This window comes from Toxotes jaculatrix, chromosome 14 (assembly GCF_017976425.1).
Source record: "Toxotes jaculatrix isolate fToxJac2 chromosome 14, fToxJac2.pri, whole genome shotgun sequence".
In the NCBI taxonomy this organism is placed as follows: domain Eukaryota; kingdom Metazoa; phylum Chordata; class Actinopteri; family Toxotidae; genus Toxotes; species Toxotes jaculatrix.
In genome coordinates, this window is record NC_054407.1 from 12,914,757 (window position 1) to 12,932,884 (window position 18,128).

An 18,128-nucleotide genomic window follows, 5' to 3' on the forward strand; every position below is an offset into this window, starting at 1 on the left:
GCACTAGGGGACCGTGCTTGAGGACTGAAAAAACTTTGTAAAATATACAATCCAAATTCTGGGAAAAGCTTTCAATGAAATGGAGGAAGATTGAAACCAGATACTCGTTTACTGATGCCTAAGCGTCCATAAGAATACTGTACTCACAGAGGCTCATGCAGTAAGTCACACACAATAAAAGGGCCATACATAGCAAGCTAGCTGAGAAACATGACAGATCAAATGAGTGTTGGCAGTGAGCCACATACTGACAAAGGAGGATTGAATAGAAAAGGAAGATCAGTGGAAGAATGAAAGGGAGTTAGAGAGGAGAACAGGTCTGGAAAAGCAGAAATTGTATATCTGTTTCAGATCTGACAGCCTTAATTCTATTGTACATTTGACAAGTGGTGAATGATCATATTAGCTGGATGGGTCTTTGGCAGAGAGGAGAGAGATAGAAAGAACAAATGATGAGGCAAGAGAAGAGGAGGAGAAAATCAGGTGGCAAGGCTGCACTAAAAAATAAAACTACAAAGCAGTCAGAGAGCACATACAGTACCTATGCCAAGGCTGTAATTTGTTATTTTAATAACATGTTGATTGCCTGATGGCTGCCATGACTTTTGGAGAGTATTCAGGTCAATGACATGACATGCATATTTTCATTCCGTTAAAAATAATTTAATCAATTCATGACGCATATTGCTTTATTAAATAAAACCTGTTAAGTCTGAATGAATTTTCAGTCCATCCAATATGTATTCTTTAATGTTTCGGTATCTCACAACCCTCAAAATATCAAGTGACCCAACCATCTGTGCAAATGAACAGACTAAGACAACTATTAAAAACTGTTTTTTCACGATGATAATTTATAACAGGATATCGCATCATCAAGAGGACCTCAAGTGACCTTTATGGCTGAGTGAAAAGGTTTGTAGATCTCTCTCAAACACTGATAAAAATAGCTACTTTCAACTTGTAGGTAGGCTGGCACACTTTAAATGTCAGGAGGTACAACCACTGTAAAGCTAAGAGAATGTTATTTTATTATAAAACTCTTTATTTAAAAAAATGATATGCACAAATGCAATAGCAAAGGCAAACGCTAAAACAGGTGCCCAAGTATAAGCCTGCTTAATTTGAAATTAGCAGCACAATCAGGTGTCAGAACGATACAAGGAGCACATTAAAAAATGATCTGACTGTAAGTACATTTTCCAAAAATAAATGAGAGGTAACAGAGGTGACGCCCTGATAACGGTTTATTTTACAGTACTTTTGTACAGTATCCAGACCTTCCCAATTTTTCAATAGAAATATGACAGTTTATTGGTTCTCATGTTTCATAGTTATCAGAGGAGGAAGAGAGAGGGAAAAGTTGTGAAACCAGCAAGCTGTCCAGAACAGAAAAGGAAAGAATGAGGCAACAGAGGACGCAACACCAGAGAAAGCACATGGGAAGGTAAAGGGCTATGGAGGAAATCCTGAATTACACACCTGAGTCAATGTATACAACTCCTACAGAACTATCAGCAGAGCTTCAGCCTAACCCTCCCAACTCTGATAGAGAATATTGTCAGTGTAGTCAGTGTAGAAATCCAGAGCATCCTTAATACTACAGAGATTACAGAGAGCAGTAACATGAAGTAGAAAAGGGTTAAAGCTGCAAAGTAAAATGCACAAAATCAAAAGAGAAATGGAAACTGCCCAAAAGGGAATCTGAAAAAAAGTGCAAAGAAAGATTAAGAAAAGAGAAGTCTGGGAAGCAAAAGGCAAAATCTACAAGAAGTGAAGGGACCAGCTCAATGTCTGGAAAGAAATCGGCCATCCAGAGAAAAGAGGGACTTGTTGACTTTCTCTGTCGAGATGAGAACGGTTGCTTACTCCGAGGGAGAAAGGATACAGTCATACACACACACACAAAAAAAAAAAACAAACAACAGAGGCTTGTGTTAGTTAAACCCTTTACTGAACTCCATCTGCAGTATAATTTTAAGATGCAAAAGTCCCACAGGCTGTCTTATAAACTATTTGTCCAATACTGTCCTTTCTCTGTAACACAGGTGGAGGAGACTGTGACCTGGCATCAGTGGATAAGAAAACCAGTGTCAGGGGGGCAGAAGACCTACATGAATTTTGTCAAAGAAGCACAAAGTGGAACAGGTGCTGAACCGTTGAAGCTTTCCAACAGTTCAGCATCTGTTCCAGATCTCCCACAACTTTATATGTGACGGGCGACGGTCCAGTCTCTCAGCGTCGTAATAAAAAGAATTTCTATTTGCTCAGCACCGTCCCCTTCCTCTCCAGGCTTCCAGCAGGTGACCTGGAACTTCTCTGAGAAGTCCCAGGGAAAAGGTGCTGCCGATGGAGTTGGTGGTGCAGTCATGCGCACTGCTGACTCTGCTGTCCAAAGGGGTGCAACAGAGAGAAAATCTGAAATCACGTTCTCCTGGGTGAGTGAGGAGGACATACCTGAGGTTGTGCAGCCACAGGGAGATCTCCTGTTTCTTCAGCAGGCCACATATCTGTCAATGCTACATTACCACAATGTTCAGCCTGCACACAGGACAGTGCCCAAGATGACAATGATCTGAATGGGAAGTTCATCTTAGTGAAATATGAAGCTCGGCTGTTCATGGGACAGGCATTTAATGATGACACTAAGGAGAGCTGCAAGCAGCAGTTGAGAAGAAAAAATGCGTTCACTTAGCCCCGTCCGTTTTTTTTTTTTTTTTACAACACAACTGATGTGCTCAAAGTGATCTCAGCGCATGAGCCTCTTAATTCACACCACACACAGGTGACTCAGGCAGACTGGGACTGTTCTAGTACACACGCCTGATATGAGACATGAGCCCTCTCCCAGAGTTGAACTAACATTTCAAAACTGTTTTGAAATATTTTGTCAAATGTGATTTCATTGTTGTTAAATCACAATCCATTGCTTGGAACAATTTTAATGAATGTATTTGGATATTTAAAATAAAGCTTTCAATGGACTTAAGCTGATGATTCTTTTTAAGTGTATCAAACTAAAACATGACTTTGTTGTACAATCGCAATCCATTAAAGTGTATCTGATCAACTGCACCGTAGCCTATCCCAGGTGCTATACACCAAATGTGATCTCATGTGATGCATCCTGTTTTTGATCAATTTACTACTTTTACTTAACAGCGACTAAAACACTTCTTTGTTTTTGATTTGCCAAAAATTTGACTTAGAATAAATACTAGGAAAATACATATATTTATACAAATATCTGTACTACTGTTTTTCTGGCTGCTGAAGAAAATACAGTCAAATAATGAATGCAGACACTTTGAAATGTCATTTAACAAATATGACTTGTTTAAACACCTTGTTCCAGACTCGAAAATATACATTACATCCATTTTGAAAAGAACTAGAAACCTTATTTGTTTTACCCATTTACCCATTCAGATCGTATCGGGGAATATAAGGCAGTTGAGAATGAATGTCCGTTTGACTTTAGCTAAGCTAAATGTAAGCTAAATGCCATTCACAGGATTGCTCAGACTTCATGTCACCTGTGTTTGGTTAAAAGTATAGAATTGTGAAGTGTTTGGCCATGCATGGAATTTTGTAGAAAAATCTCTTTGAAAAAAAAAGTCTTAATTGTGGTAAATCTTTTTTGGCCGAAATGGATATGGCCTATTTCAGACAGACTTGTCCTTAAGCCAGGAATCCCACTCTTAAAGAGGAATTATCATTGAAAATGTAAAGTTGATTTTCAAGAGAAGTAAAGAAAGGGAGAGGGGGACTAAAAGACACAGAGATGTCTCTTAGTCCATCTCTGGACTAGAAAAGAGACTCAGCAGGCAGCAGATGGTTTTGTGATCTCTGCTTTTTTGACCAGAACCACCCACCATCCAAAAGTACCCATAATCCTCTGCCTTTCCCTTTGTTAGTTCCCCACCTGTACAAGGACAATAATAAAAAAAAAAAAAACACAACAGGCACAAACAAACACTGTTGTCCTGAGCGCACTGAATGCAGAAATGATGATCTGGGAGCCATTAGACTGTTTATGTGTCAGCCTGGCTCTCCATCAATAACAACACTTATCACACACATACTGTGCTCCGGGAGCACTGCAAGCCCCTTAGCCAGCATTTAGATGCTATTAAAAGGTCCCTTATATTAAACAAGCTGACACATCACATAATGCATGTCATTTATCAACAGGCTCTCTATGGATGCCTTTATTCCACTTTCTCCCTGTCTCTCTTTTGACTTTCCCTGGCTGGCATTATGCACCATTTACCCATGCCTGTTTCTTTTTCTGTTCATCTGGTTCTCTTTTTCAGCTTTTTTTTTTCCCTCGCTTGTTTCCTCCCAGACTCCATACCATTCCTTACCCTCACTATCATTTTGTTCTTTTTTTCCCTCTATCTAAACTTACTTTTCCACTGCTTGCCCCATCAACACTGCATTCTTCTTTCCCTTTCTCTCCGTCTTGCCTTTTCTCTCTCTTTCATTTTATCCTTCCAAGGCGCCATCGCTCCTAGTGAGTAATGTGTTTGGCATAATTAGGCCAGTGTACTCCAGGTCCCCACCGACATGATTTGCATGCAGATAAAATGAGCCAATCAAGCACCACAATGGGAGCAGATGCCCTTGTCTCTCATGACATCATCAGAGGTGACCCTGAAAGCTGGAAATTAGAAGGTGGGTGGCGGGAGGTGGGTGTGAATCAAATCTGTTGCCTAATCGGAGGAGTGTTGCAACACAGATGTAGAATGTGTCACCAGTGTCCAATTCGAGTAAACATGGGTTTTGTGATTTGAAGGTGAAAAGAATGATGGACTAAATTTGGTTAAAAACAATGCATTGCCAGTTTATTGGGCATATTACACAGAGAGGTGTTTTTTTATTTTTAAATACTTTGTCCACCTCATATGTAGACCTCAATGTGCAGCAGGTCCTAACTACAGAACTATAGTCATATACTCAAATATTCTCGTTTTAACCTAGAAATGGACGTCTTTTCACTTGCTAATCACCAAAGATGTTCTTACTAAGTCCAAGTTTTCTTGGTGTCAGAACTCCCAATGAGCTGCTTGCCACGCTATTCACCTAAAAGAAAAATACAGCAGGCTGCCGCTTTCTATCACCTGACGGCAATACAGAGTTGACCTTAGATCCAAGTTTAGTGCCTGTTTCCTGAACCTGATAGGATGCATTTGGGAGTCTGTGCTGTCATTCTCATGAACTGCTCCCCTTCAGTCTATTTCCATGGGAGGAGACGGCGTTACTTAACAAGCCAGCTGGGAGATGTTCAGAGCTCTACTTAAATGAATAAATAAGTGAGTCCTGCCTGGTCATCTAGAAATGAGCATACCCATAAGCCAGCCAGCCAGGACTCTTCAAATCAGATTAAGCTCTATGACCACTGATCTGCCTTGTACTGAAATGGGCTGGAACACACTGGCCAATAAGCCTTTGGCTGCTCATAAATACTCTGTGCCAATGCATGTATGTTTGTGTGTTGATGACTCAAGAGTTAAGATCAAAATAAAATATGTTTCTTTGACTTGTGCTTTCTGTATCTACATATTCATCCGTTTGAAAAAAAAAACATGAAAAGACTAAAAATTCATGTCATGTGATGATTACTGATTTATTTGCAGATGATGTTGCAATGATAAAATCTACAAATTGTTTCAGCTATACTCCTAAATCTTGACGCCATAGCTGTATTCACAATTAACACAACAGGTCAGGCACAGCAATAATATGTTTTAAATTGTTTCTTAACAACATTAAAGGATAGGGAAAATCAAATAGAAGGATGGTAGAGGATTCCATAATTATATGCAAACTAAAAAAAAAAAGCTCTATCACAATTAGACCTTTTCTTGAATAAGCCTGGTGTTGGAGGGCCATACATTTTGAACGGAGCTGGATGAGGACAGGAATTTACAGTTGTATGCAGAATCATGCAGGGTCATGAAGTGCTTTACATATCGTACAAACAAAATTCAAAAGAAACAATGCTTCAGCTACAGTTACACGCACACACACACGCACAGTGAATCCAGATGCCAGTGATGACACCATTAGTCCAAACACCACCTGCCAGGTTTAAGGCTTCCGTCTGTCTAACACACCTGGCTGCCATCTAACACGCTGCTCCCTTTGGTGCCATCACTCTCTGTGTCCTCTCTGACCTTTTCCCTCTTACTTTCATATGTAACCCCATCTCTCTTCCTCTGTTTATCTCTTTCACACCCTTTCTGGCTTCCACTTTCCATTTCTACTTGTTTATCTCCTTCCCTTGTCTGTGCTCAGCCTTTCCGTCCCCTTTTCTCTGTAAGTTTTATCCTTCCATCTGTCTGATTTTCACTCTGTCCTCTCCTTAACCCACTTTCTTTGTTTAATTTTTCCTCCTTAGCAATTTGTGCTGCATCTTTGTTTAACGTAATATACTGTTTAGCTTGTACCCCTCTCCACAGTATGAATGACAGGAAAGAGACTGGGAATACCAAGTGCAAACCACATACACAAATACTGTATACAAAGCCCGTCTTAGTCACTCACATAGTGACACACTCTAAATTACAAACTTTCAAACACATGCATATAAACACACATTTGCATGCTCACATATATACAGTGTACACACTCTCAGGTCCAGAGCCAGTTGTATGTGAGCATGCTGGTCCTCTAATCTGTGGCTTAGTTGGGGCTTCTTCCAAAATCCCTGGACCTAAAAAGGCCTAGCCTGACTGGGCTGGAACAGTAACACCCTACACTTAGCCACATGGCGCTAGATAGCCCACACCCTGCTAAACACAGCCAGATGTGCACGGACTGGCAGCGTGGTACAGTGTCACTGCAGTCTCCTGGAGCCATATGAACAAAAGTCTCTGCCCTGGACGTGGTTAGGAATCAGCTAATCCTGGTTAATTTATAACCACAACTATCAACCTTAACCTTACGAAACATTTTGGGTCTGATCCTGAGAATAATCTGGACTCTACTATTTCTGATGCTCAGACGATTTGTGAAACCGTAAAAGCAGTGACTAGATTTGTTGATAGTTTGTATTACCAACGTCTGAAACTGAAGCAAGTCATCTTACTTTGCACTTTCCAACAGCTGAAGCTAAAAACAGGATGTCTTTAATAAGAATGGCTGGATCCTGCCAAATAGCACTGATCATGGGCCAGCAAATGTAACATATTATGGTCCTATTAACCCCAGTCTATCGCATAGCTATCGTCTTCAGAGGACACAGTCAACAACAGATGGTTTTAAGACCTCAAGGTCCCAACACACATATACTTCTCTCCTCCCTCTGTCAGCTCTGCTGTAACCATCTGATGCTCATAGGGGTGAGATAAGGGGACATGAGAAACAGAAAAACAGAGTTAAAGTTGAACATAGCGGTAGTGGGTTAGGAAGAGAGGAAAGGAGAAGAGAGCATGTACAGGTGTGGCTAGATTTGGAAAAAAAAGAAGCAATCAGAAATTTGTAAAAACATGTCTGGCAAGTATGCAGTACATGAACAAAAACAAGCTCCAAATGACTTCATTGTGAGGCAATGCAAGTTACCACGTTCATGACATGTGTCTCTGTGTGTATTTATCTTCGAGTTTTTGGACACACATCATTCGAATGTTTAGAGGTCGCAGCTGAGTGCTGCTTGAATGTGTGTGTCTAGGCTATGTTGTTTACTGGCTCTGCTGTGCTAAATTAGGTGTTTTCTCGAAAAATGGGAACATTCAGCAACCGTAGGATGACATAAACTATCCTGGAGAGAATTTGTATGTCTTGGCCAGGTTTGTGTGTGTGTGTATGTGTTTATACTTCTGTGTGTTTTGGCAGGGTGACTGTATCGCTTTGGCACGGCAACAACAGCACCCCGAGCGAAAAGGAGGGACCATGCGAAAGAAGCACACAGAGCGACAGAAGAAGAGTAAACAAATGTCACTCAGCCACTAATCACTGTGATCTGAAAAGGTCAGGCTAACTAGCCAAGCTCAGAGCCCCAGCTGACAGATCCATTGTCACCAACTGGCCAAGGGGAACAAGTGGAGCACAGAGACACCCTTCTATTAACTGGAGCAGGTCATTAGACACAAATAATTGCCTTGGTGCGCCAGCGTTCTGAGATTGAAAATCCCCCTCTCTTTCTCTCTGTCTCTCTCATTTCTTCTCTCGCACTAGGAGCATTGCAATTAAGTTCTGATATTGTTTCATATTGTTAAGAATATGAGTAGATTTACAGTCATATTTCAAACTACTGTGCTGATGCATGTTGCCAAACGTGCTGATGAATGTCATCAAAGCACAGCATAGCAAAACAAACTCAGGAATCTTAATTGTTTATACTGTATGCTAACATTTTTTGTAAAAGGGTATTTTTATATGAAAACTGCAAGTCTTCATGTCATGGTATGTCAGACTTGAAGTTGGACATGTTGGAATCTGTGCTGACTGACCTAGCACTTAAATGGCTATGTGACAACACCACTTCAAGACATTACCAGTCTCTGTACCAGTCACTGTATGATAAAAGGGCTTTAACCTGCACTTTAACCTGTCAGGCAGTATGTGTGCATTTTATATAGGCTGGGTATGGCCAGAGTGAAAATGTGAAATGAGAAATATCACTACTGGCACAACAATGTGCTGATCAAAAGTGACAGAGAAACACATAAAACAGGGTTCTTGTATGTGGTGTCAAAATATAAAAGACAAAGACACATCTATTCATGTTTTTCTCCATTTTCATTCTCTCACTCACCTCATGCATCATTATTCAGAATACAAAAACTCACCATCAAAGACCTTGTACTGTCCAGTGAGGGAGGTCTGTAAGGATCGCCCAGCATCTTTGAGAAGTCCCTCCATCTCCTTGCGGCTCAGCATGGCCAGGTTGTCCTCCATGTCACTAGTGCAGCAGGTGTAACCCTGGGGACAGATGCGCAGGTGCTCTCCTAGCAGCAGGACACATGGAGACAGAGGAGGAGAAAGCGGGTGAGGGTGGTGGAGAAAAAGGAGAACAAACAGGAGAGGAAGAGATTTAGAGGGGGGTGACAAAAAGCAATGAAGAAAAAGAACATGAAACATTACATTAGAATTAACATGTCCCATCAATTCAGTCAGCACTCAACAAAACTGGGATTAATAGTTCTTTGCTTCTGTGTAAAACGCTCAACAGTGAGCATGAACATGACAGGCTGAATTAGCTGCAGTGGTTGGACCCAGCCTGTTGGCAGTCGAGGAGGCAGGGCTGCATGTGTTTGCCCGCCTGATTACCTGGCAAGATGTTGAGAACTCTGTGGCGATGGGAGCACTGGAGTACAGCTTCAGCTCCCATACAATTTTAATAAGCAGCTCTGACACGCATGCCTGTGCATGCATTTGCAAACATGTGCGCACACACACACTCACGCACACATACACAGATGTATAAACCCAGAAATCCAGGGAAGTACAAAGCTCAGGCTACGTGCATGCGTGTGTGTGTGTGTGTATACACACAACCAAATACCAAATGAGAGGATTTAAACAAGGCTTTTCAAAGTTGATTAAAACTACTGACTACTAAAACAAGCTACAGCTGAAATCAGAACAAATTTTGTAAGAATGGAATTCCATCATTAAATCAATGCAACCAAGTTTGAGGTGAACAAAATTCATGTGGCTGACGTTCATTTATAGGTGAAGAGAAATAATTCATCCACATACACAAAAGCACAAAGACAAATTTCAAAAAGGCTGTAACGTGTATGCAGATAGGATGGCTACCCTTTCTGAGTAGAGTGCCCTCTCTCAGGCAGCAAAGAGGACGCATTTTTTTGGCTCATTGTGTGCTGTTGTTTATTGGAAGTTTTAATAAATATTCCATTTTTTTGTAAACAAGGAGCTTTCAGTTGTCTATATGTTGAGTCATGCTGGAATAAACTCAGAATGGTGCGTAAAACAGAAAACATCCAGTGAGCAGCAACTCGGCAGACAGAAACGCCTTGTTGATGGGAGACATGAAAGGAGAACAGTCAGACTGGTCAATAGCATGAATCCATGGACCTAACCCGCCTCGCGTCAACAGTCCAGGCTGGTGATGGTGGTGTGCGGAATGTTTTTCTTGGCTCACTTTATGCCCCATGATGCCAATCAATCATGGTTTGAATGCCACAGCCTATCTGAGTATTGTTGCTGACCACGTGCATCTCTTTATATATCTTCTAATGGCTGCTTCCAGAATTGTAATGCACCATGACACAAAGCAAACGTGGTCTCTGGTTTCATGAACATGACAATGAATTCAGTGAACTTCGGTGACCTCCTCGATCACCAGATCTGAATCCAAAAGAACACGTTTGAGATGTGGAGAGATGCAATCACATCAACACAGACTAGTTGCAGGTTGTAGTATTCCCATTCTGATTGTATTACCCTGTCTAAGAAAGAGGCACCTAACTGAATCTCAATGACTCCACCTTCCCACCCTACAGTGACAAGCATTACTACCTCTGTGTAATCCCCACCTCACCAGCCAGTCTGTTAACGTACAGTACGCACACAGACACCCATATACACACACACATACAGACCTTAAATGAAAATGATGACTTGTTCTTTTCTTTTCTTATTACAGTAAATTGAACATTTCTGATCTGGTGCTGTAGATCTGTATTTAAATAGAAAACTTGTTGGTTTTCATTATAATTATTTTCAGATTTTTCTCTTTTCTGCTTCTAGGTGTCACAAGAATGATAAATCGGATGCCCAGGCGCATGATTCATGTGATAGTTCTAGGCTAATGCCATGTATTTTAAGCATTTAAATGGCACAACAATATTAACATTTGAGAGACCAGCTTGCTTCTAAACCTACCAACGCAGAATACAAATATAATTTATATTGTATCTCTGCAAAATAAAAACTTGCAAAGCTTTTTCAAACACATAACATGTACAGTGAAGGATCCCAGCATCCTCGGCCTTAATCTCTCCTTTGTTAATAGACTGAAGTCTAATAATAAGTCTCATACAAAGCCTTAAGATTAGCAACAAGTCTTGAAATGTTTAATTAATATGTCTGCTCACATCACTGAGCTTTACATAGCCTGCACAAATACAAATGCAATAAACACACACAGGTACAGGATTAATGATTTAATGTCCCTCAGGCTGTCATTAGCATGCACCTGGTGGATTTTGAGCTCAGGGCAAGTTGACTCCATAGGCACAGAGCGTCCATCGATACGATTGATCATGCCATCCTTTTCACTGTCAAAGCTAGTGATTTCTGTGTGCACTTGCTCAACAATTACAAGCAGTCATTTCACCTTCATTTACTGTGGTTGTTGCCTGAGTTAATCACTGCCCCACCCCTGCCCCAAATCTCCCATTTTACAGGCAATGCGTGGATGATAAGAATCCATGCACTTCACTGATTATGTGGCAACCAAGTTTCTGTAACTGTACTTTAAGTGCCTCACCCAGGCCAACTATAAAGTGGAGCAATTATAGGCAATTTTTCTCTTTCAGAACCGAAGTGGAGAACGGCCTCGGAGATCGGAGAAGAGGGTGACATTGAGGATCTCTCAGCACCCTCTCACTGGTGATGGTGTGACTCACACCCACGCACCAAGAGACAGAGTTTGGACCTGGAGAAGGGCATATGTACTGTATGTAAGTGTGTAAGATTTGTGCGTGTCAGTGAGAGGAAAAATCAATCGAATGAGAAGGTGAAGGCAAAGAGGAGAGCAAAAGAAATAGAGAAGAGGAAAAAAGGAGGCTGGATTGCATGGAAGGGTAAGAAAGAAGATTGATAGAGGACTAGTATACAGTACTATCAGGGGTCAGCTGCAGTCTGTCAGGCCCTGAGACGGCCATTTAAATGCCTGGACTGGTTTTAGTATGTGTGTGTATGTGTGTATTATGGGCCTGTGGCCATTTCTTCCAGTGCAATCTGCCTGCTGCCTGCCATTTGAAGGACATCTGTGTAAAGAACAAGAATACACACACACACACACACACACAGGACTAGTAGGAGGTGTGAGGTTTCCAGATGCAGCCAGGCAGAAACAGCCTCTTCAGAGGGTGCATTTTAATATATGAAAAACAATGTGATGAATTTCAGTATACACACGCACACACAACATCTACAAAATGGACACACACACAGACATTCAGTATTCAGTTTTAAACACACACTCATAGCCCTGTACACACACCAGCTTTGCAGTAGGAAAGGTCACCTGTAACAGAGCATTACGTTTCCAGTTGGCTAACCTAATAGCCGGCTAATGTTACAAACAGAGCAGTCTCTTCCATTTGACTCAGTAAACTGGAGTAATCCTTTGTGAGCAGTTGTGTGTGTATGCGTGTGTGTAGGTGTGTATCTATTTGGGTGAGAGCGAACAGTAAGCCACTCTCAATCAAAGTGTGGAGGTAATGTATCCTTAACAACCAGACATGGCTCTCCTGCTTTTACACTCACACTCGTTCATTTTCTCCCTCTCTCTCTCTCTCTCTCTCTCTCTCTCTCTCTCTCTCTCTCTCTCTCTCTCTCTCTGTTTCATGCAAGCACACATTTTCAGTCTCACAGCCAGAGGATACTACAGTAATCAGCAGAGGAGGGCAGCTCAATCTGGAGAAGAGCTGTGTTAGTGGGAGGCTCCGACAGTAGCAACTACAGGGCCACAACAGAGAGGGCGGCTAATGCTAATGCTTGAGATGTCCAATTTTCTGTGCTTATATTAATCAGCATATCTCATTTTCTGTACTTAACAGATTGATGAAAGACATGTTTTCATTACATATCACTAGACCACTCCTCATCCATTAGAGATTTACTCTAGCATTAGTCAAATTTCCAGCCTGCCCTTGTTATTTCCCCTCTCTACTGTTCCCGCAGTCTGAGTAAACTGCATGGAATGCGAGATAATCATGAAAAACGTGGTCATGATAATAATACGGTCCGTGTCCCGCAAGAGAAGGTGAATTACAGACTTTAAACTGATTGCGCAGTTAGTGCACAGAGATGAAACCTAACTACACATGAATGAGATCTCAAAATTAAATGATCTATTCAAATATATTTAAATTGACAGAGTACGTTTTCTGTATTAATCAACCACCTTCTGCGAGGCCAATCAGCACCGAGATAGCAAGCCAATTATCTGGCCTCTCCTAAAATTACACACATGCATAAACCACCCACCCAAACATTCATCTATGCATGAGGGGAAAATTAGGGAAACTATCTGTTCACTTTAACCCCATAACAGACCTCCATCACTTCTCTCCCTTTTCTTTTGACAAACCCGGCTGCTAAATGGTGAGCAATTCCCTAACCATTAGCTTATCGCTGTTCACCAGGGAGGAAGGGTCCTATTAAGCAGCAATCTGGGAAGGCAGAATAAGGTCATACACACTGTGATAAAGCATGGGAGAGACTGACAGTCAGGGGCTTGTAGAAATGGTGGGAAACGCAGAGAGAGGAGAGGGCAACAGGAAATTAAGAATGACTAAAAGCCAAAGTGTCTCTGTCATTTGTCTGGGTGCCTGTGAACAAAACAGAAGAAGTAAATATTCTGGTCTTGTCCAGTTAGGTAACCTGAACTGAGATTATTTAGTGTTTGTTTTTTTTTTTTCTCTATGGTCCATGGACACTAAAAAAATAATGAGAAAAAATAAACACTGGCTTCTCACAGCATAATGCACACAGCATGTCTGTGGCCCATTTCGATTATATATTTGTTCCACCAGTTTGGAAGGTGTTTACCTGTGCAGGTGTTATGCTGACTCAGATACTGCATGGGATTTTGAGCTGGCCCCTTTCAGTCTATTCAGTGTGTCCACGGAAGACTTTGGGCTTGACCCCTGTTGTGCACAGTTTATTCAAAACCTTGGTTTCTTTGTTCTTCACGGTACTGCGGTGGAAAATTGGGCTGTAGAATATTTCGTTTTTTCATTGTTGTCTGGTGTGTAAACACTATGTACTGTATATTTAAAACATTTTATTATGACAGCTGGTACCCACAGTGGCACAGCTTTAACCACTATTGCTTCACAGAAAAAAAAAAAATGCCTTCCTGAATCTTGCCATTTCTGTGTGAAGTTTGCATGCTTTCCCTTGATTAATGACTTCCTCCCACCATTTCAAATATTGTGTAAGCAGCTCAAGTAGACTGGATAGATTGGAGACTTCAGAAAAGCTCACAGGTGTAACTGTTTAGGCATAAACACTGTCTAGACTGTTAGACCTTTGGGCACCTATGACTTTTCTTTGACATCTGCTCCTGTGCGTTCTACACTGTGACTTATGTGTTAGACATTAAGAAGACATAGGCTTGTGATATACCACCAATATTCTTGGACACCCTGCCCATGCACTGTTGTCAGAATAAAAACCATGGCATGTCACCTGGAGTGAACCAAGGTAGCTGATCTAATCAAGACCTTAAACAGCATGAGAGCAGTGGGCAGTGTTAAACTCAATAATCAAATAATTTCTTGGAACTTTTAAGTGCCCTAATAGCACCTTCTCATTTAATTATTATTTAATCATTTAATTAAGCACGCACACACACACACATATATATATGCACATCATAATGTGAAATTATATCTATCACCATCCATAGGACACATCCTGCTGAAGGCCATGTATCCGTGTATGTCATTCAGGAGATGGAGCCAGGTTAGTCAGTATATAGAACGTACAGAATGTAGCATCTTATTAAGTCAAGACCTGAATAAGTGCAATTATATTTTCACATATAAGTATTAATAAAAGAGATGAGAATCAATGACTTCACAGTGAGCCTGACAAGAAACGATTTCTAGTTATTTTTTTTTTTTTGTCTGACCCTGCTGACTCTGGAGAAGTATGCACGTAGTACAGGAATTTTGGATGCATTACATGTGAACAGTTGGTAAATCTCTACGCTTTTCTTCTGAGGCACATTTGACAAAATGGCATGACTGCGACCACACTGATACGCTGACACACATAACTGATGGCTCCTGGTAATAACTGCCATTGCATAACTGACTCTGTTTCAATTTCAAACCACAATGTGGAATATGCGTGTGTGTGTGTTCGCACGCATGCATGCGTGTGCACGCACGCTGTGGGATCTGAGAGATTAGCAGCCTAATACAGTCAGTGGTGAGAGAGAGAGGAAGTGTGTGTGTGTGTGTGTGTGTGTGTGTGCGTGTATGTGTCCACAGCTAGGCGGATTATTGCCAGTGCCAAGGAAAACACCCATGGAATACGAGGAATCGCATACATGCGCACACACCCTCACACACACTTGAACAGTGGATTAGGGCTAAACAGATGAAAAACAACAGGGTTATTTGGCAGCAGAGGTTGACATGTCTGATGCACCAACTGCACACACTGGAGTTTCACATACCGACCAGACAAATGCTCATAACATATAACACTAACACTATGGTGTCTGTTTGCTGTCAGTCTGTCTGTCTGTCTACTTGTCCGTTTATTGTACTTGAGAGTCACATATAAAGTTTCCTCGAGCCAGACAAGATGGTGGCCACACAACACATTAATAGCATATTACTACTGAAGCCAGTTGATCTTTCAAGCTACTCTACTCAAGCTCACACTGGCTACCTGCCCTTCTGGCAAACCAGACAGCTATTCATTAATACAGGTAGCATTAGACTCAGCACTGAATGAAACAGCACTCTCTAATGTCACAGTAAACCCGGTACTCTTTCACTCACTTGACTTAGAAAAAAGTTTGACCAACTCCTCATTTTAACTACAGGAGAGAGGAATGGCTAAATGGATAATGTGATAATGTAATGATGTGGGCAGTAGGAGCAGATTACTGTGTTGAGTTAAATAGCTCTGGCTGTGATTAACTCAGTGGTCAGCTTGTGTTAACAAATGGGCTGGACAGAAATGGAGTGGAGAAGGGAAGCAGTGGAAAGGAAAGGATGGGACTGAACAAGGTTAGACAGGACGCAATATTTTTGTTTTTGGTCCTACAGTATGTTTATAAATATGCAAAAGAATATGTGCTCAATATCCTGCTGACTTTTTTTTTTTAGCCATTACTGTGTGCTCATGCAGCCAAGCAGATATTCACAGTTTTCTGTTGCTCTATCCCAAAAGAAAAATATAACACACATATTACTGTGCTCAAAAACTGCTAATACAATTATTCTTTACTAGCTCTTTACTAAGTCAGGGTGAAAAGATGAGAACTGAAAATAAGCCATATTACATGCCTTTAAAAATGAAAAGAAACAGCTTCAGCATGAGGCCGTGAGACCTACAAGTGAATAAAATCATTATGAATCATGTCCCTGTTTCTCTGATAGTTTGTGTTGTCTCCCATAGCAACAGATGTGAACCACATCCTGGAACATCAGACGAGAGAACAACAGTGATAGTGTCATTGTTTACAGATCAAAATAGATTAGGGACTGCAATCTCTAATGTTACAAGTGAGATAGAAAGAATGTGGGTGGGTGAAAAAGAGGGACAAACTAAACCGAAACTTTCATTCTGTACTTCATTTTAAAGGCCCACACAGTTAGGTGGAAGAAAATGCATTACATGAATGTTAAGCCCAGCGGCTTGCGTCTGCAACATTTGCTCTGGATCGGACAGAACCAATGGGAGCTGTGATTTATAAGGAACATGATGGATTACAACAGGTTCTGTAATTAAGTTGCTGTAGCCCTGAGAAAAATGCTTGACTGCCCATTCTGACACACACACATATAAATGCACACAAACACATTTGCTCTTTGTCCTGTTGCTTCTCTCTCTCTCTCTCTGTCCCACTCTCTGTTGCTCTCTCCCATTCACACAGACAAAAACCCACAAATCCTAGTGGCCATTGACTAACCAAAGAGAATCAGAGCCAGCTGCTTTAAATGGTGGCAGCAGCCCGTCCCATTCACTTAGTAGGTACAGTCACAGTCAAATAGGTTGTTGTGGGGTTGGAGATTTCCAACTAGACTGCCAACTTGCCCAACCATGCCCTGCCTCTTTCAGTGTCTTTGCCACTCTTTATCCATTCCCAGATTTTTTTTCACTTTGTGTGTTGACTGAGATTACATTGGACTGACTAGGAAGGCAGGAGAATGTAATTTACTTGGACCTAACAAGAAAAACAAATCCAGCAATATAGTGTACAGACAGCACAGACACATACTGTCCTAGTTACACCCAATAACCCATCCTTCTCCTGCCAGTTACAGACATGCCTTGACTTGAGCTTGTCTGTGTGGTGACTTACTTACTGAATCTCAGTGTATGTGTGCAAAAAAATAAGCAAAGTAAGCAGTGGAAAAAGTTTTTCTGAAAAAAAGTCACCCTGTTGATGTGTATCTAAACCATATCATACTGCATTATAGGCCACCCCAAAATAAAAACAGTAACTAAAAGGTACAGAGAGGTGACCTCAATTCTCTGTCCAGAGGAATGTGGGTGTTGTTGTGGCGTGTGTGTGTGGTTGAGTTTTCCTCTGATGATCTAGAAAAGGTCTTTGACAAGTGTCAGCAGTTCATCACACAGAACATCCTGTCACGATGCAGACGAAAGAAGACTGACGGTTCTACCTCCTTTGAAGCCGCACACAATGAAGTCTCGAAACCTCACAAAAACTCCTCAGGATTACACAGAAAAATAACAAGATACTCTTTTTACACAAGAAACCGTTAAAGTTGCTGACTTCACACATCCTCAAAGAGGTGCAAGACTTCATGAAGTTCAGTTTCCAAGACAAGACCATTTCTTTTTCCCAGAAGACCTTTGCCAGTTCTAGCAGCGTTTACCTGATTTAACCTGATTGATGAATTCATTTTGATGATGAATAACCATCTTTCATTTAATTCATATTCTCCTCAAAAGGAGCTATACAACTTTTTTTTTTTTTTTGTTTTGTTTTGTTTTGTTAAAGAACTTTATCCTGTTCAATAAGCAGAAAAAAGGGCAACTTGGGAACTTACTGTTGGGTGAATCTTCAAAACTGCTTTAATTCATATTTTTATTTTGATGCCAGACCAAATGACTATATGTAGTGTGAAAGGCTAGACTTCCAGCTTCTTTTCGTTCACGGTTTTGTTTTCTGGCTCAGCTGTTACTAAACTCAGCTGCAGCAGGCAGCTGTT

General features: G+C 41.1%; 1 protein-coding gene across 2 annotated transcripts in view; it reads right to left on the reverse strand.

Moving 5' to 3' along the window:
* Positions 1 to 18,128, reverse strand: part of gpc1b (glypican 1b) — a 65,352-nt gene that overhangs the window by 20,353 nt on the left and 26,871 nt on the right. For both annotated transcript variants that reach the window (XM_041054717.1, XM_041054716.1), the window contains exon 3: positions 8,796 to 8,954. In XM_041054717.1, coding sequence (XP_040910651.1) covers positions 8,796 to 8,954 — 159 coding nt within the window. The remainder of the gene's footprint in view (positions 1 to 8,795; positions 8,955 to 18,128) is intronic.